The 20,432-nt window shown below is 39.7% G+C and overlaps 1 protein-coding gene across 1 annotated transcript in view; it reads right to left on the bottom strand.

Moving 5' to 3' along the window:
* Positions 1 to 10,166: 10,166 nt before the first annotated feature.
* The window catches only part of LOC148540380 (cathepsin L-like proteinase), a 32,536-nt gene continuing 22,270 nt past the window's right edge, over positions 10,167 to 20,432 (bottom strand). Inside the window, exons 6-8 of the mRNA XM_088443592.1 lie at positions 18,262 to 18,421; positions 13,395 to 13,512; positions 10,167 to 10,421 (exon numbers count right to left, since the gene is read on the bottom strand). Coding sequence (XP_088299718.1) covers positions 10,319 to 10,421; positions 13,395 to 13,512; positions 18,262 to 18,421 — 381 coding nt within the window. The 3' untranslated portion in view covers positions 10,167 to 10,318. The remainder of the gene's footprint in view (positions 10,422 to 13,394; positions 13,513 to 18,261; positions 18,422 to 20,432) is intronic.

Genomic DNA, 20,432 nt, shown 5'->3' with positions numbered 1-20,432 from the left:
ACACATTAATATTTAGTAGTGCCAGGATGTGTGCTCTGGTCCACAACTGGGAGCCACCCCAGGGACGTGCAGTCAGGGTATACTGGGGAGACGGAGCCTCCCCTGTCATACTCCTGAGAATTCACATAAAAATCATTAGAATAATATAAATAAGATATTTATAACTTATAAATATCTTCTTTGTTTATTGTAATCATTTTTATAGTTAACACTCACCAGCTTTGTGGAGCTCTCTGGGATTACAGGGAGATGAGAGATGAGGCAGCAACAGCTCAGCCTGGCCTCTGTATAGTCAGACACTGCTTGCAGAGTTGGGGACAGGGCCACACCACGGGCAGTAAGCTGCACAGAAAGAGAACTAATAGAGGAATGTCTCTGAGTATGGGGGCTTGCCTTGAGCACTGGTGGACACCTTGGATGTGTCATGTGACCAGAAAGTGCACTGCAGTGTTTAGAGATCGGAGTTCAGTCAGCAGAAGCAAGAGAAAACAGTGATGCAGGTAGGACAATCAATAGACACTGAAGCTTAGTGTAGTGAAGGGAGAGTTACAGTGAGTAGAGGGTGAGACAGGCTCCCACCACTCAAACCCATCTCCACGTGTGCATCCGCAGCCATTGGCCTCACTGAGCCACCCTTTTTCAGTTCAAGGTGGTCTGTCTCTTTTAAAAATATTGCCCACAAGATTTTCCTGTGTGCTTAGCCGTGCAGTGACAGTTTCCAGAAGCTTTCAACAACTCTGGTCCTTGGCCCCAAGCAGTATAAAAAGTGGTCAGACCTAGGGCCTGATTCAGAGCCGGACGCTCTGACCAGAGCGCTCGCTCTGAATCAGGGCCCTCCTCCATGAAAATGGAGCGGCCTCCAGGACGCTCGTATAGCTGTGGGTGACCACCCACAGCTGTAGCGAGCGTCCATGATGATGGTCGTGATGGTCAAAGACGATCGCGACCATCGGGCTTGCGACGAGACCCTGCGGCAGGGTCTCGCTTCCGCAAGCCCAGGAGTGATTTTGGCTCTATCAGAGCCAAAATCACTCCCACTGACATCCCTAGTGATGTCAGTTGGGCCGGCTTCAGACGGAAGGCGTTCCCATGGGAACGCCTCCGTCTGGCAGCCACGTCCCCGGCACGCCCACCAATAGGGGGCATGCTGTCAATCAACATCGACAGCACGCCCCCTTTGGTGCGAGACCCGGAGCGACAGCTTGGCTGTCGCAGTCTGGGTCTCGCGCATGCGCATGATGGAGCTCCCTCCATCGTGCGCATGCGCAGTGGGGCAACATCGACCCATTTGCGAGCGTCCTTTGCTCGCGAACGGGTCTGAATGACCCCCCTAGTATTAAGTGTTTGTTTGCTTTGTCTGGCTACTACACACTACACTCAGTTTGATCTATTGTGTACTAATTTAAGCTGTGATTCCTGATTACTCTCTTGGCTTCTCCCTTCTACTGCCATTAACCCAGTGTACTGGATTTTGCTGGACTTAAAAGACCATGCTATTGCCTAACCTTTGCTACCTGCTCATACTGTTGGCCCCATTTAACAACGAAACTAAATACCAGCTGCATAATTTTGTTAAGCATCGCAGTGATACAAACGAATATGCCACTTGTATTCATCAAGCAACGTCCTCCTTGTCGGTGGGATCCTTCGCACAGCTGCTGGCAGCCTATTGATGCCAGCAACGTACTACTCTGTCATGTGCATGTGCAATGTCAGTCTGCGCATCTGCATGACTGTTTAACCAGATGAGGATCCTGGCAGTGCCTGGAAGGCTTCGCCAGAAAGGCTGCTGCTGGGTCCCCATTGTCCTCACTATCTAAAGATCTAAAGATCATGCCATATAAACATTGCGAGAGCGATGCAGTAATAAACAGCTGTAATCTTAGATTACTGCTGTTTGTTGAATACAGAAAGGATAACATAACCTGTCAGTTTGCAGCCTCAGACGCCAGGCGTGGCCGCGAGTGACGCACTGAGGATTATACCTGGGGTCTGGTAGGACATCCATGTGCTCGCTGCGTGATGTGGTTTCTCTGGTTACCATCATGGGCGTAGTCATGAAAGTCTGTTTTCATGTTTTAGCCAGAGCGTGACATAACCCCTGTAGCAAGTGCTAAAGGTTTTATGAATCATTGTTAACTAGGGCCCTGTGTAACAAACCTTGGAATAGAACTTGATTGTGCAGTTTTCGGCTACTTCTGTTATCAGCTATTGTTTATCAGACCCTGGTACAGAACTGACCATGTATTGCTGACCCCTTGCCTGCTGTTATCTTACCCCTACATATACTAAACCCTGGACTGTACAGCACACAAACCAGCCTTCTACCTACAGCACCTGCTAATCAGATTACTCCTCTTATATTTAATAAATTAACAGTGCTACACACAGTATATCTCAGTTATTATCCGTCTACTCTACTACTTCACTCCTTTCCATTGCCATATTTCCTAAAGCTTCTGCTACTAGGATTCATCCCTAAAGGACCAAATTATATGCACACATTTTTATATTATAAAGTGTTTGCTACAGACCCCGCATTGTTATCATGGAAATAATATTTATTTTGGGAGTGCTGCCTAATGACAACTACTGTACAATAATTGAAGAACACAAGCTGTTGTCTCTGGATGGCGCACAATACAAAGTAAATATGATAAAACTTCACTTTTATTCAATTCAAATAAAATGTCCAATTCAGAACATAAGCCAGCACAAATATTTTAAAACTGTACATAAAAATATGTAAAAGATGTGCAATAAATGGAAAATGTGCAATAAAATCAACAATGTTGCTGCTGTGTGTTTATTTGTCAATATGTAATTATATACTTATTATCCCGTAATAGGTGCTGTATTCATTGTGAAATTTTGCGTAAAACCTATGCGGTTAAGTAAAAAAGCCACTCAAAAAAGTGTTCTAATAATATTTTAGTTGATGTAGTATAAAAGATGTGTATAACGCAGAAACAAATTGTGTGATATCGGATAGGTGTATTGAGTGACAGTTAATACCTATTAGCTCATATTATCATAAGTAGGGGAAGGGGAATTAAATATTTATAAGTTCCATTTAGTGTTGGTCCTATTGTCTGTAATAAGCCTCTATGTAATATTGGTAAACTTTTTTTGCAAAAATCATGAGTGCCGCATCCAGATGTTAAGTATATACTATTTTTTACTTATGGAGGCACCTGGTCACTTACTACTTACAGTATATACCTGGGAGAGCCGGACTTGGAGTGATTTTATATATATATATATATATATATATATATATACTGTATATCTATCTATCTATCTATCTATCTATCTATCTACTGGGTTATCACTTTATGAATTAGAGTAACCTTTAGAGAGGTGTATCCATATAAAATGTATCACTGATACACTATCAGACCTTATTACCAAGGCAGCCTTGAATAGATAAGTTTGTCAAATATTATATTGTATTACCTCCCTATATGGGCCATAATTTATTGACTGCTTATAACAACAATAATATGGTTATAGTCACATATATGATAATGAGTGCGATACAATAATTTGATCTTACTTATACATCATAATAGGTAAATTGATTAAGCAGCTTCAGTAGCTACAGTATAAAGTGTGTTCATTTTTATTTTTCATATGCAAAACCTCTATACTGTATATTGAATAACCTCATGAGGGGTATATTGCATATAAGTTCCTATTAAATCACTGCTTTGCCATAGTCTCAGTGCAGTCCATATTTTAATAAATTATCATAGGACTTTTAAATAAATTCCCTGCAGTAGCCATTCGTATATAGCTGCGCTCAAATCACTGAATTTGTCTTAATTACCAGTGTAAAAATAAAGGAAGACAACGTTACATTCCAGTAAATTGTCCTAAGATGTACATTTATTACTTAATTCTCTACAGCAGCAGTTCATATGTACTGTAGCTGCTCTAAAATCACTGATATGGTACTCAGGGCCTGCTTCTGCAGTGCACGGAAGTACACTGCTGATTGCAGATTCCCGATTATCGGAAATCTGCGCAGGACCATTCTTCGAGTGTGCAGAATGGGTCCTGCGTAGTCGCATGCAAACCCTTGAAGGCATTTAAGGGGTGGAGCAGGAGCGGGGACAGCCGACATTCCCGGAAATAGGGGTGTGTCTGTCCCATTTTCTGGGTGTGGCCAGCCCAGGATCTGTGTTGATCAACGCAGTGTCCTGGGCTTACAAGCCGGCCAGACTGAGTAAGCTGAGGCTTACTCAGCTGGCCGAAGGCCCAGCGCCATCCACCATCGATGGTCGTGATAGTGATCCCAGACTGTGACCTCCGTCACAGTGCTGGGAACACAAATGCAGTAGGGGGTGTCATACACCTGCTGCATTTGCATTATTGCATTATTACTGTGTGCAGCTTTGCAATTGCGATCCTTGCTTAATCGGACCCTCAGTCAGCAGTGTAACAAATCTAAGTACACAATGTTGCATAAGTGTATTGAGTTGGACATGTGTAATGTCTATACTAATCATAACGTGATGTATGTGACTACATTGCTAATTATAATAGTTAGCAAGCAGGTTGATCCTGTGAGGATCAGAGTAGCATAGGAGTCCCTATTACTAATAGCAAGGGCTCAATACACAAGCAGTATGCAGCATTGTGTCCTTTTATTTGTTACACTGCTAACTGAGACCATATCAGTGACTTGAACAGCTTCTGAAGGGAATTAACTATTATACATTTTAGGACAATTTACTGCAATCTAACATTTTCTCCCTTTATTGTTACACTGGTAATTGAGACAAATTGAGGGGTCTATTTACTAAGCAGTGTTTGGAGACAGAGTGAAAAGTGATAAGGTGCCAGCCAATCAGCTCCCAACTGTCATTTTTCAAACACAGCCTGTGAGATGACAGTTGGGAGCGGATTGGCTGGCACCTTATCACTTTCTTATCACTTTTCACTCTGTCTCCTAACAGTTCTTAGTAAATGGACCCCTCAGTGATTTAAGAGCAGTTGTATTTGAATGGCTGCTGCAGGAAATTAATTAAAAATCCTTTGATAATTTATTAGAATATATGCAATACACCACTATATGAGATATTACAGCTGCCGCACAACATTGTGCTTTTCTACACATGCACAAGCAGAGAGGGGCCCTGTGATAGGTCAGCTGGAAGGCTGGGACAGTTGGTAGGAGAGGACAGGCAGTTGGTCAGCAGTAGTTAGTCTGAGGTAGCAGCCAGAGAGGGTGGACCTGCACCACTGGGATGGTGAACAGGTTACCTCACAGGATCCAGTGACCTGCAGAGACAGATTGGCAATCTCATCAGCTGTTATCTGAGGTGCTGAACTAAACCATGTATGTGACCACTGAAGCTGCATACACACACAACGATTTTTTTAATGAACGATTTGAGTAAATGATTTTTTCCCTTGAAAAAATTTACTAAAATCGTTTACTAAAGTTGTTCATTTACTAAATGTCATGAACGATTTTTATGAACTACAAACGATTTTTGCATATTCCCTTAATGAAAATCGTTGAGTTGACAAGTCTGACTGAACGACAAACTACAAACGACAAACTACAAACGTGAACGCGCATGAACGATAATCGTTCATCGTTTGACTCAGAAAGTGAACGATTTTTGCCATCAATTATCGTTAAACGATATCGTTTAACGATAATCATTAAAAATATCGTTGTGTGTGTATGCAGCTTGAGAGATAATAAGCCTGTGTGAGGTGAAATAAGAGGAGGTTTCTAATAGCTGGAGATGGACTGAACCTACCTGGTACAACATATCAATTAAAAAAACAGCATGAAATGAAGTTACCACTCTAGATATTATACAGCGATTGCACTACAGTAAAGACTACAGTGTCAGTATGTATCAGATCAGCCCAAAAATTGAAAAGCTAATTGCATAAAAAACCACAGAACAAAGGAGAAACCTTTTCCCTTTGTAACACAAGAATGTGCTGAAGAAGTTAATTGATTTGACCTTTGTGGTTTGCAGGAATGAGTCATGTGGTATAAGGAGAAACATTGTTGCCTTGTAAATCATAAAACTGTTACTGCCTTGGAAACATTTTAGAGCCATAAGCAGAGGAGACTGTTTCAGTCGTTGAGGGTTGTAAGAGGTAATCACTTAATACAGTGGTTCCCAAACTTTTTTGAATCACGGTGCCCTAGTGCCTCAGCATTGTTTTCACGGCACCCCATTTACAAAAGTTTGTTGAGATATTCAGTAAAGTGAAGTACCTGTAATCCTTAGGCTCAGTTATGTAGTGGTGGACAGGTTTGCGCTTCTGTTTGTCCACATATTTACATTACATTGACCATAAAGAATTTGATTTGGTGCTGGACCAGCAACCTGAGGCACCCCTGCAAGCGTCCCAAGGCACCCCAGGGTGCCACGGCGCACATTTTGGGAACCACTGACTTAATAAAAGGTAGTAATATACCTGAATATAGATATACCCCGACCTGAAAACTGCTGTATCCTAGTTCTAGGTATACACTGGAAAGACTGGCATATTTGCACTGGATGGGACAATATGCACTAGACGGTGCCTCATGATGAGTATATACCTGCATGATGCATCTGCTATGCTCTCTTTATTTGACCATGTGCTGATTGTTTGCAAGTCACTCCATGCCTGAACATTGTTTGGATATGCACTATTTTTGCACTTTATATATAGATACAATTGCAATCGTGTTTGTGTATTGGTGGATAAATATTTTCCTATAACTGGATGTTCTGGCTCAGTGTTTTGATTATATATATATATATATATATATATATATATAATTCTGAAATAGTGCTCAATCCTGTATGTTTCCGTGTAAGTGTGACTATTTTAAATAGATGTGGACTTCTATTCCACTATAAGCCCGTCTTGCCAGTGGCAGCTGTATGCTCTCCAAATGAACCAGTAGCTGTATGATCCCGAAGTTTATGAAAAATAAGAGAGTGAGAGCAAGCGCCTTTATAGTGTAGTAAAATATGCAGTGTGGCACGATCTCAATAATTATATGCATACCGTATTAGCCCAAAACTACAAGCAGTGTGTTATGGGTCTTTCTTTTGGCTTCACCGGATTGATTCCCTTATCACTCCAAAGCAAATCGCATTATGCTCCAAACATAAAAGAGAGAAACACTCTCATAGTGTAGTAGTTTTTAAATGTTTAATTTCTATACAGACAACACACACATAAAGATGGATAATTACATTTAAAAAATTCAAACAGGCTTATCTGATAGTCGTTGGTCATAGATATCGGGGTACACCCACAGTCCTCTTTAACGCATTTTGTCCTTTATGCAATTAGAGTTGGACTTCTTCAGGAGGATTCATATAACATCCTATAGTACTGTCTTATATACCTAGACATAATTAACAATGTCCATGAGCTGCACATCAAGTTTGCAATCCAATTCCAAACTCTCATTGATTTTTTTTAGAGGAAATTATCTTTTTTTTTCTGTGCACCCCCCTGAGCAGGTGAAAAGGTAGGGAAATCTTTATTTTAATGTTAGAAAATGTTGGGACACAGTGCAGAACCTCTGGTACACCCCACCCAATGAATAATCATGAACTTGAGTGGGTTTAAATTAGAGATGTGTTCAGACCCCGTGTTTTTGTCTTTGGCAAAACCATCCTCAAGTGTTTTGGTTCAGTTTTGGTTTTGGATTTCTTTAAAAAAAAAAATTGATAAAACCAGCTAAATTATCTAACTTGGACCTGTTTTTGTTCCTATAGTATTGTTAACATTAATTTCCAGTCAATTTTGACCAATTTTGGCATCACAAGGAAGGGACTTACATTCAATAAAAACCAGGTGACATCCGGTTTTTAGAACCGATATCTGACTTGCGGGAATGCCCACTGACTTCCACAGACCATGCATCTGATTCTGTTCTGCGTCTCTGAGCGCTAGCAATCGGAACGCATGCACAGTGTGACTCAGACACATGCAGAGACTTAAAACATTGGCCCACTGCATCCAGCATCAACACCGGGGCTGATTCAGAGATACACTCAAACTCGAGGCACATTACAAATTGCCTAGGACAAAGCTTTTTGAATATTGACACCTGGCCCACAAGCAACCAGAAATTAAATTGTGTAAGAAACATGACCCAATAACCTTGCCTGGAATTAAGTCACTTGCCTTATTTAACATACTCTAATCATACTCTGTTACGATGGTCAGTGAATATAGTCACAGGATGCAAGGCTCCTTCTAATAGACATCTCCATTCCTTGAGAGCCAATGATTGCATAGTCCTATTTCGTGAAAGTCAAATTTCTTGAAAGTAGCAACAGGGATGTAAAATTTGTTTAATGCTCTTTTGCTATGATAAGACGGCCTCCAACTGCTGACTCTGATGTATCAATGTGTAAACAAATAGATGAATTAACATGAATTAAGATCAGTCTGAAAGGAATTTTTTGAGTTGATTAAAAGCAGCTGAACTTAGTAGGCTAGGAAAAGGGTGCTTCATTTTTAGTAATTGCAGTCAAGGATTGGACAATCTTCTATAGTATAATAATTGTAAAAGCCCAAAAAACATTGGATTGATTTTACATCAGTGTTCTTAGGGCCTGATTCAGCATGGATCGCAAGTCTGCAATCGCACACACCCGCACCTAGCGAAAATATGCAAATTAATTCGATCCCAGCACTATACCAAGATGCCCCCAGCTCATAAAGCTGCCCACTTCCCATTACATACATCCGCAAGTCAGATAAAACATCGGTAACATCGAGTAACATCGGACCCATACGCAGAGTTGTGGTTGAGCTTGACATGCCTCACAACCTGCGATGCTTCCTGTCACCATGTAGAGCTCTGTCTGCGTATGCTGTTGCTGGGGATTAATTATGCACACTCCTGTACTGGTGTTCAAACGCACAGGCACATCTGCGTTCCTTTGACCACTTCCCATCTCCACCCCCAAATGGCACTTCCTGTCAATCATTTATTTGTGCTGCGTGTCCGCTGCATTTGCATACCCGATTGCAGTGGCCGCTTGCGCACGTGCACTGTGATGCATGTGCAGAACGACCAGTTGCATGCGTCCACAACCTTGCAATTTAAACTGAATCAGTCCCTTAGGCCAGTCTTGGATTTCCTTTGTTTTATATGTATTCATCTCAATAATTTAGTACTGGGAGGACTGGTATATAGCAACAGTTACATGTACATCATTATTGTACAAAATGTTTGACTGGGACCAATATTTTTCAGAGTTTTTAAGTAATTGTAATACTTGCATGTCCTTTGCTGTCAGGTGTTATGTTTATGTACTTCTTAAATCCATTGTTTGTATATCCTCTCATTTCTATGAGTCATAGGGCCTGATTCAGACCCACTCGCGAGCGGCTGTCCGCTCGCAAGTGGGTCGATGGTCTGCACTGAGCATGCGCACGACGGAGGGAGCTCCGTCGTGCGCATGCGCCAGACGCGACGAGCGAAGGACTTTCCTTCGCTCGTTGTGTCTGATCAAAGGGGGCGTGCTGTCGATGTTGATTGACAGCACGCCCCCTTTGGTGGGCGTGCTGGGGGCGTGCCTCCCTGACGGGGGCGTTCCCAAGGGAACGCCTCCCGTCAGAAGCCGGCCCACTGACATCACTAGTGATGTCAGTGGGAGTGATTTTGGCTCTGAAAGAGCCAAAATCACTCCGGCCTTGCGGTTGAAAACCTCAACCGCAGGCTCCGGCTCGCAGTTTCGATGGTCGCGATGGTCACGAACATCGCGGCCATCAAACTGCACGCTCGTATAGGCTGTGGGTGGTGACCCACAGCTATACGAGCGTCCAGGAGGACGCTCCATAGTTATGGAGGACGGCCCTCATTCAGAGCGTGCGCTCTGCTCAGAGAGTACGGCTCTGAATGAGGGCCATAATATCATTAACATAATTGTTACTTTGTGAGCAGGTTCCCCCTTTGTCTGTCTGTTACTACCCAATCTTGTATTATTACTGTGTTTGATCACAATAGTAAAGCACTGTGGAATATGTTAGTGTAAATGTTTAATAATAATAAGCCTTACAACTAAGGCACATACTAATAAAACTTACTTCAGATAATAATTAGTATAAAACTGTATTTTTCCCAAACACTCCACCAGGAGATGTTTGTAATAAAAAAAGTTCACAAATGCTCAAACTTGCTTAATAATCTTTATTTACAAACAGATGTTATCCAGAATACAAGATACATACTGTAGACATGGTTACAATGACTTTCTTTTAAAATAGGGGGTCATCCCATACAAACTTCTGTTTATTCTTCAGTGGATGAGTCACTAGGGAACTAGTGGACCAAATCCAGGGAGGCTGCCATCGTTGTTATACCACACAAGTTAACGTTACGCCTCATCTTTGCATAACCATGGTCTCCCCACTCCTTGCCCCAGCTGTGAAAATTTTTTAATGGAAATAAATTATTTTTAATACAACAAAACAAACATAGGAGCCATTGAAAACATTATAATCAGAATATAGCATGTTACTTCCTTATAAAGATGTGGACCTGTCAGGTCCATAGATTAAATACAGTAGTAGCCCCTCTATGCTGTGGCTAATCCTTTATAAAGACATCTATACACACAGCACTTGTGAAAATCAATGAGGTCATGTTAGACTAAAAAGCTTGCAAGCAAGTGTGTAACAACACAACTACAGATTCCCATCAACATTATATTGGATCAGATGTTGATCGACTCTAAACAAAAAACTTCCAAGTTATGTGGGCACTAAGATACATCTAGACGTCAGTAAAAAACACTCAAAATCAAATGAAATGTGAAATAAATATGGGAATCTACTCATATTAATACCAGCTGTTGCCCATGGCTTCACCTATGATGATTTTGCTTCTGCCAAAATATTTTTTGTTTGAGGTGTTCTAGTTGCATTGCTTTACATAGGGGCCCTGTTGCGGGAGTGGCCCACATGACCAGCAGCTCTATACAGACTGGTGGCAGAGGCGCCTTCATCCACCACTCACACCAATGTCACTGTGTGCCCTGTGCACAGACTGCTAAGTATCCTAACCCATTAAAGTGAAAGGGGGCCCAAAGCACCTCTCCCCCCACCCCTTAGCAGCCATGTGCATGGTGACACACCTATCTCTTGCAATGATTATGCCAATACATTTGGTTTTCATTATTATTCAGCTTTAACTTGACAGATCAATATGAAACAAAGTACAGGAGTACATAGGAGTTTCCACTACAAAATGATGCAGTTTTAATGAAAATTGGTTCAGTAGCTTTTGTGAACAGACAGACACAACATTCTTATTATATTAGTATATATAAATGTATTTTACATAATTAAAATTATAGGTATACCAGTCTACATCAATATATTTGTATATTTCAACCCCAAACAAATTAAATCAACATCTTCTATAAAAATCTGTTTAGTTAATTTGTTTGTGGTTGAAATATACAAATATATCTATCTACAGTATTATTTTATTATTTTAATTAGTTAGTAAAAAATCCCTTTTAAAAAGTTGATTCCCATGTTAATTTTTACAGTTTATTTAAACATTTTTACTGGTGTCCAAATGAATTCTAGGGGTATATTTACTAAAGTGAGAGCTTTTAGAAATGGAGATGTTGCCCATAGCAACCAATCAGATTCTACTTAACATTTAACTAGCACCTTCTAGAAGATAATAGCTGGAATTTGATTGGTTGCTATGGGCAACATCTCCACTTCTAAAAACTCTCACTTTAGTAAATATACCCTCTAGTACCCACTTACAGTACCTCGGGTGCTATTGTTTAGAGTTTAAATGCTCTAAGAGAGTTGGCAGATATCTCTATATACAGTATGGATCATACTTTTGTAGATACCTCTCCGGGAGAAGCCTGGAGAGTAGATGCAAGTGGTCATGATGAGGTTGGGGCCAGACTACCCGAAAAATCGAGAGCCTCCCAAAGGTTCTGGGAGAGTAAGCAAGTATGGTATGGATGCTGTTTTGTGTGTGATGATAAGTGAGGCTTACTTGTTACTATTCAGCTCATTAGTGCCAGGAAATACTCCTGTTGTGGTCTGACCCTGCCACTTGTCTGATTAATTGCATATGGTCATGGGCAAAATGTTCTGAAAACCCCTATGGCGCAAAGGTTATACAGAGTGTACACACAAAGGCGCTACTGCAATCAATTCAGACAGCATCAGAAAGGTGGCAGAAAAGTAATAGGTGCTCCCGGGAGGTGGCTATAGTGCACGCAAAAATGGGCCATTCAGTGGGTGTATTATGAGAGTGTCACTGGCATGTTAATGCAAATGGCTGCAATCCTAGCTGCCAACATAGGAGGCCATGGTTAGACAGAGAAACTACACCTGCCATAGGGTTGATGCAATTTTCAATGGGGCTACTAAAGATAGCGTAAAAGGACGCACCATTTGGTATTACACTGAAAGTGGGCATCTCAGTCCTGGCACATTTGGCCGCACAAATGTACACAAGGCATGGAATATACAGTATATGCCAATTGCATAAACTTACAGACGGACAACCGCGAATGCAGCATGTGACTCAGAATCAGGCTCTTTTAGTGCAGTGTTCATCTGTCTACATCAGGGATGGGGAACCTCATGCCCGGGGGCAGTATAAGGCCCGTAGAGTCATTTAGTCTGGCCCTCTGAGCTTTTTTCTGCAATCCTCATTTGGCTAGCAGGGTGCCTAGAATGGCACCCTGCAGCCAGAATCTATGCAGCAGTTCCTGAATGGAGCATCATTAGGATGCTTTAGATGGTCACACCGCTGTCCTTAAAGCTCCCCGGAGCATCCTCAGGATGCTCCTGGCATTGTTGTAATCACCGGCGATTGTGAACCCACCCCTGTGTGATGTCACACGAAGGAGGCGTAGCCTTCACCAGGCCCTCGATTAAAATAATGTTATATATATCAAAATGGCCCATGGAAGAAAAATGGTTACACACCCCTGGTCTACATTGACTGTTTCCCATAGGAATTTGGTTCATGTGTGCAATAAAGAGATCTGCCTAATTTAGTCACGTGTGTGGTCACAACAAGCATCCACTCTGGGCAGTTGTACATATGTGTATGGCAGATTTACCTAACCATAATTACATTACAATCTACATTTCTTATGTAAATTTCTTCATATTAAAGCAGAGGACATGTATATTGTTTACTTAGTAATTTCTCACACATAATTATTTATTTATTTTATTTATTACCAGTTATGTATATAGAGTACACATATTCTGCAGCACTTTACAGAGAATATTTGTCCATTCACATCAGTCCCTGCCCCAGTGGAGCTTACACTCTATATTCCCTACTAACGTATACACAAACATACACACTACATGCCACTGGAAACATTAACATTAGAACATACCTGTTCCTTATGATCCAGTAATCTATGTCCTCATCCTCCTCTTCATCATGCTCTGTACCATATCCCACAATAATGATAGCATGATTTGGGTTTTCACTACATTCACCAAGAAAAATTCCTGATATAACAATGTAAATTAAATTATTAATATTATTATAATCTTTTATTGATAAAACATATTCCATAGTGCAGTATGGTGTAGTTGCTATTACAATTAAACCGTACATTTACACACATGCTAATTTTCTTCTCTGTCTGTTATTCCTGATCATCTATGAAACACTATCCTCGAACTTCAGCTTGTTTGCCAGTATATAACTGTCATTTTATATAATATAGATTCAGAAGGTTGTCTATACGTTCCACTGACTGTGGCAGCAACTAAATTGACATCCTTCTTGTAAATGATACAAACGACCTTAAATATAAATGTATATGAACCAACAAATGGAAAATCTTTTCCAAGGCACTTAGAACTCTATTATCTATACTGTACATTTTGATGTTACAATACCAAAATACCATTAGTGATTTAAATAAAGCTACAATAGCCAGATAATGATGGAGCAAGTCCTTCTTCTTTATAGTCACACTCCTCCCTTTGTCGACGGATGAATCTTTGATCATGATGAAGTCAAAATTGAATCAAAACATAGGCAATCAAAATGTTGATAACCAAAAGGTTGACATGGATCAACCGGGTCAAAATGTCAATGTTGAAAAAATAAATGTCGAGAGTCAAAATGTCACAAGTCAAAATATAGACAAATCATAAGGTTGACAACCAAAATGTAGACACAGTTTAAATGTCAACAGCCAAATTGTCCATATAGTGAATAATAAATAAATAGCTAATGGTGACCAGTAAACAGTGAGCTTGTCATGTCAGATTGATTGCAATAAGCATCTCAGATGATACTGCTCTTCATATGTTAATTGCAATGAAATGGTTCAGTTTGATTGTAATTAGCATAATGCTATGATTCCAACAGATAGTGTCCCACTGAGAGCTGCTGTGGAACCATACAAGCCAGCATACCCTGCCATAGATTTGCTGTTAGGGTCTACTGAAATTGTTGCAGGGCATGCTGTTCTACAGCAGCGTACATTAATTACCAAGGCCATAAATGCCACGGTCGCTAATCCTCTTTATAGTTCCGCTAAATAAATGACAAGCATGGTAGCGCTAATCCCCTGATGAGTTGTTGCGCTAAATAAATGTCAAGCAAAGCATGTATACCTGCCTATATTTTGACTGCAGGTTACAGTATGAACAGTGACCTATATTGTAAATGTTGACATTTTGATTGTCTATATTTTGATATAGTTAAAATGTTGACAAGCAAAATTTCGACATGCCTATATTTTGAATGCAGGCACTTCTAACTGCAATACTAACTAGATATTAATTTTATATATGTTTAGAAATACCATTCTATATGTTTAAACATGTGTGTTAATAATGAAAGTCGCTGTGATTCTTTTTGTTGTTGTTGTGAACAAAACGTACTGTTTTACGTTTTTTCCTAAATGTCATATTCTATGGTCATTTTGTTATTTTATCTTTATCTTAATACAATAAATGAAACATGGTTTTCATGTTCTTGCAACATTCGATCATTATTTAAAGCAACAGACTGATACTGCTGTTGGCATGCAAATTTCGATCAGCATGATACTACTGTTATGCTAATTGCAATGAGACTGATCCTGCTTTTGGTAAGCTAAGTGACATCAGGCTGATACTGCTTGTGGCATGCTAATTGCAATCAGATTGCTATTGCTGCCAGCATACTAAATGCAATCAGACTGATACTACTGTTGTTATGCTAATATTCTAATAATAACAATCAGATTCCAATTTGCATGCCAACAGCAGTATCAGCCTGACTGGAATTAGCATGCCAACAGCAATTTAGTCTCAATTCAATTAGCATAGCAATAGTAGTATCAATCTGACCTTGTTAAGTTTATTTTGTATTTTGTGCTGCAAAGGCAAAAGTAAAGCACTTCAAGTCCTTTAGGAGAAAAGCGCTATATAAATATTATTATTATTATTATTATTAGTAGTAGTAGTAGTAGTAGTAGTAGTAGAATGCCAACAGCAGTATCAGCCTTATTACAATTAAAATACCAACAAAAGTTTATACTGTATTACTAATTACTATATAGAATCTTCTTATTTTGTAATATGGACCTAGAACCAGTTTCTGTAAGAGGGGTCATACAAGGAACATAAAGACATTTGATGGTTCTATCTTTATTTGGAGTCTAGTAAGTGTTATATTAAGAGGGGTTCTATTGCCCCACAATATTGCCAACTAGAATTTTATCTCTTTGGGATAAGGACACAAATCTAAAAACACTACGCCATATTAAACTTTTTTTTTAATGCAATTATTTCCAATTGTGATTAAAGATACATCCATTGACAAAGGGAGGAGTGTGACTAAAAAGTACTGATCCATCATTATCTGGATATTGTAGCTTTATTTACATCACTAATGGTATTTTTGTATTGTACCATCAAAAGATAAGAGAGGTCTAAGAACCTTGGATAGGATTTTCCATTTGTTGGAAGTGTTATGGTGTAAAGTGACACCTAGTGATGTCCCATACAGGCTGCTATGTGCATGATTTCTGGGTTAACAGTTATTTTTTTTAAGGCCTGTATTAAATTATCTACAATGAGCGGTCTTGAAGTAAAGGTGTTCACATCATGGTAAATTTCTCTAACTGTGTAACTTTATGAAAATTGGCAAAGTATCTGGTTATATTACTATATTGACCCCCCCAATAAATACTACTACTAATAATAATAATAATAATAATAATTTGGAAGCATAATTAGATCTAACAACAGTTAATATCACTAACTTAAATAGTTGCATCCAGAAAAAAGATTCAAGCATCACTAAATTCCAAAATTGAAATGAACCAATAAATAAAATACATTGCTGAGCATTAACATGTTGTTCCTCTATAGCTCTATAAAAAATAAAGTTTGATGTCCACATTCCTTTATAGTCAACTGAAGCCCCTCCCAAAGCATTAGGATATTGTTTTACCTATGTTAAAAATGTGAGACTACAGTCATTTGAGCTTCTGTGACATCACTGGTCCTACCCCTATGTATAAATCCACCAATCTAAATAATAATAGTTATGCAAAGTAAGCCTGAAGGCTTTTAGATCATAATCTACCTTATAAGTTAGAAAAATAACCCCACACCCCTCCCAACATGGCATCTTGCTGCAGAAGCGTGAAAGTCTACACGAGGGACATATACTATATAATGAAAGCAAAAAGCTGTTTGCGTGATAGGGAGGTTTGCAAGGAAGAATGAACACCTTCTCAGTCTGGGCTAAAATGCGCGGTAAGGGTACAAAGAAATGAGGCATGGGTAAGCTACAGACATTGTCAACTGGTTGTTTTGGTTAGGGAAAGTTTATGGTTTCATTTTTTATTTTAAGTCCTTCACCTAGCTGCAAAATTATGTAGATTTGATGGAATTATTTTAAAGTATAACCCTTCAGTTATATCAGGTATACTTTTCAGCTCTGTAATACACAATCTTTAATAAATATTAATGTTATGCAGCTGCCCTACACAGCAAGTTTTGTGAGCAGAAAAATGAATTGATTTAAAGAGCAAGTAAAGCCAGTATATAACTTATATACTGGCTTTACTTGCTCTTTAAATCAACTAATTTTTATGCTCAGAAAACTTGCTGGGTAGGGCAGCTGTAATATAGCCAGACCCCATATTAGCCTGTGGATGGATATTTACTAGTTTACATTTATCTACAGATATACTAAGGGAACTGTGGCCAAACTACATAATCTAACAATATACTAGTACCCCAATAAATTAATATAATTTCCAATGGATGGATCAGACCCCATCTACTCCAGCGTACAGTATTTACAAAGTAAGGTCAGGGTTTTCATATGCGAGTGTGGGGAAGAAAGGTGGTGAATGTCACTGGGAGGAGGTGGAGTTTAGGTAAACATGTTAGTTTCACATAATACAACAATCAATTCAAATTGTAAAAGAATATTCATCACATTAATCCCTATCCCAAATTATTTAAGGACTGCAAAGGCTTGAAGAGGTTTGCTTATAGTAGATCACTACCATAAGTAGTCTTAAACTGTAAGTCCACAGGAGCATGGAGCGCCACTCTTTCCCCCTTGTGACTCATGATTGGTTGTTTGTATAAAAGTCTCTCTATCCTACCCTCTATTCACAATACCCCTCCACTATCTTTGGTTTTATCGCTGTGATTTGATCTTTATCCTATGTCTTTATGCTATATTTATCTAGCTGTTATCACTGTTCAGTGTTGCAAACACCTTGTGGAACCCTATAAAAAGTCAATAACAATAGTAATACTAATAATTATTATATTAGCGTCAAGGATTACCATGGGGCAATGTTCCTTTAAAGTAGAGCAGATGACAACTGGACTGTAAAATAATTCTTTAAAAAAGTTTCAAAATATTTAATTTCTTTTAGATCATAAGTCTGAAATATTTGCCTTAGCTATATACCCTAAAGCCAAAATAATTTTTACTAATGTATAAATGTGCCAAAAAATCTCAATAAAAATATGCCTAAAAGGAATAAGCATAATGTAATTGCACATAGTATCTATTATGTCTCATAACTGATAAAGTTGGAAAAAGAGCACTTCAATCATCCGTGGTCGATCGATACAATAGGTAAATCAAGTTTTAATATTTCATAATCATATTTCCACAGACAATAGAGAATGTAGCCAATAAAATATCTTTTAGTCAGGCTTGTCTTTATATAATTATGAGTTAAACAAGGTTAAAATTTTCTCTTGCACAATGGAACTTACCATTATCGTACAACATAAAGTCCTCACTTGCATCAATTCCAATTGTAATAGGTCCATCTAGTGCCACAGACGATGCCATATTGTCTTCTCCAGGCAGAATGTAGTATTTACTCACATTAACTATTACTGCTTCATCAGGTTTGTATAAACAGGTGAATTGCTGAGCAAGATATAATGGAAAACATGTGATTTGTCATCTGATAGCTTTCCTTTACAATTTTAACTACTTGGTAATCCACAGCAGTTACATAGATTGTGAATAATAAGTCTAGGGAAAATGTCCAGTAGTGGTAGATGTTTCGGTTGCTTGAGGATAAAATTCTAGTAATGCACAGACTATATTTAAAACTGCTAAATGAATTAACACATTCAACACCCAAATTAATATGTAAAGTTATGTTACCATATTACCATTGTTAAGTAAATTAAAAACTTGAAAAAGTAAAGAATAGAAACTGGGATTTCCTCCCAATTTTTAAACCGGGATTGGTAAAGGAGCTGTGGGTTGTGGCCACCCCATCCCGTATTTGCCAACTTTTTGAGACCCCCCCCCCCTCCTCTGGGAGAGCTCTGGGGTAAGATGGGTGGTTGCCATGTCTGATAGGCAGGGGGCACAGTACTGTGAATGCACCATTGTGTTCCCGCCCCTCCGATGTTCAAAGCTGCAATTTGTGGCATTTTACACTAGGAGATGGGTCTACACATCACTGTGGCCCCACCTCTGCTGTCCAACGCCTTGATTTGAGACATTATACAGCAGGGCAAGACTACAATGAAGCGATTCAATGCTAATTGCATCATCCAATCCCAGGGCCACCCATTTTATTTTGGAAGTGGGCGACATACAGGGGATGGGCCAGTTTCGTCAGGCCAGGAGAGCCCCACTGAATTTGGGACTTTCTCTGATATTTCCCAGGAGAGTTGGCAAGTATGCCCCTTCCTACATAACAGGTTTAAGATATATAGTTAATTTTCTTATATTTGTTAAAAACTTGGTGCTCAGGATCTGTACTGAGGGCCTGATTTGGCAAGGATCGCAAGTAAGAGATTACATTTACCTGTCCGCTTCGAGAATATGCTAATGAATGCATATGCACGGCAATCGCAACACAAGATGCAGACACCCAGCTCTACATAATGCTAGCCCAGCTCCCTTTACTCTAGGGGTGTGAACCGGCCACTTTTCGTGTTTTGGTTTTGGATCTGGATCTTTCTTCGTGTTTTGGATCTGGATTGGTTTTGCCAAAACCACCCTTCCGTGTTTTGGGTTCTGGGTTTTGTGTTTTGGATCTGTATTTTTTTGAAAAAAAGCATAAAAACAGCTAAAATCACAGAATTTGTGGGTTTTTCTGCTCCTATGCAATTAATAACCTCAATAACCTTCATTTCCACTCATTTCCAGTCTATTCTGAACACCTCACAATATTGTTTTTATGGCCAAAAGATTGCACCGAGGTAGCTGAATGACTATGCTAAGCGACACAAGTGGGCGGCACAAACACGTGGCCCATCTAGGAGTGACACTGCAGTGGCAGACAGAATGGCAGTTTGAAAAACTAGGCCGCAAACAGTACATAATGCAAAGAAAAAATAAGAGGTGCAAGATGGAATTGTCCTTGGGCCCTCCCATCCACCCTTATGTTGTATAAATAGGACATGCACACTTTAACAAACCAATCATTTCAGCGCCAGGGTCTGCCACATGACTGTGGCTGAAATGATTGGTTCGTTTGGGCCCCCACAAAACAAGCTGGCAATTAATGTGTCCCTGCACAAACTGGCTCTACGGAGGCAAGATGTCGTCCTCATCCTCCTCATCCACCGATTCCTTGGATAAAACAGGAAAAAGGGATTTAGATGTCCCTGGACTGCTTACGGTCTTAGCCAAAGTTTCTGAACGTGACAGTAACTTTTTATGAACGCGCTGCAGGTGCCGTATAAGGGAGGATGTTCCTAGGTGGTTAACGTCCCTACCCCTACTTATTCCACCTTTACATATGGTACATATGGCAAGACAGTTGTTGTCCGGATTTGGATAGAAATATTGCCAGACCAAAGAGGTGGAATGTTTGGTCTTCTGCCCAGGCATGACCGTGATGGGCTTTTTCATCCCACGGACAACAACTGTCTCCCCCGGAGCCTGATTTAAACAAACCACATCACCATCAGAA

Source organism: Taudactylus pleione, unplaced genomic scaffold (genome assembly GCF_031769625.1).
Source record: "Taudactylus pleione unplaced genomic scaffold, aTauple2 ptg000019l, whole genome shotgun sequence".
Lineage (NCBI taxonomy): Eukaryota > Metazoa > Chordata > Amphibia > Anura > Myobatrachidae > Taudactylus > Taudactylus pleione.
This window is presented reverse-complemented; position numbering and strand designations above follow the sequence as displayed.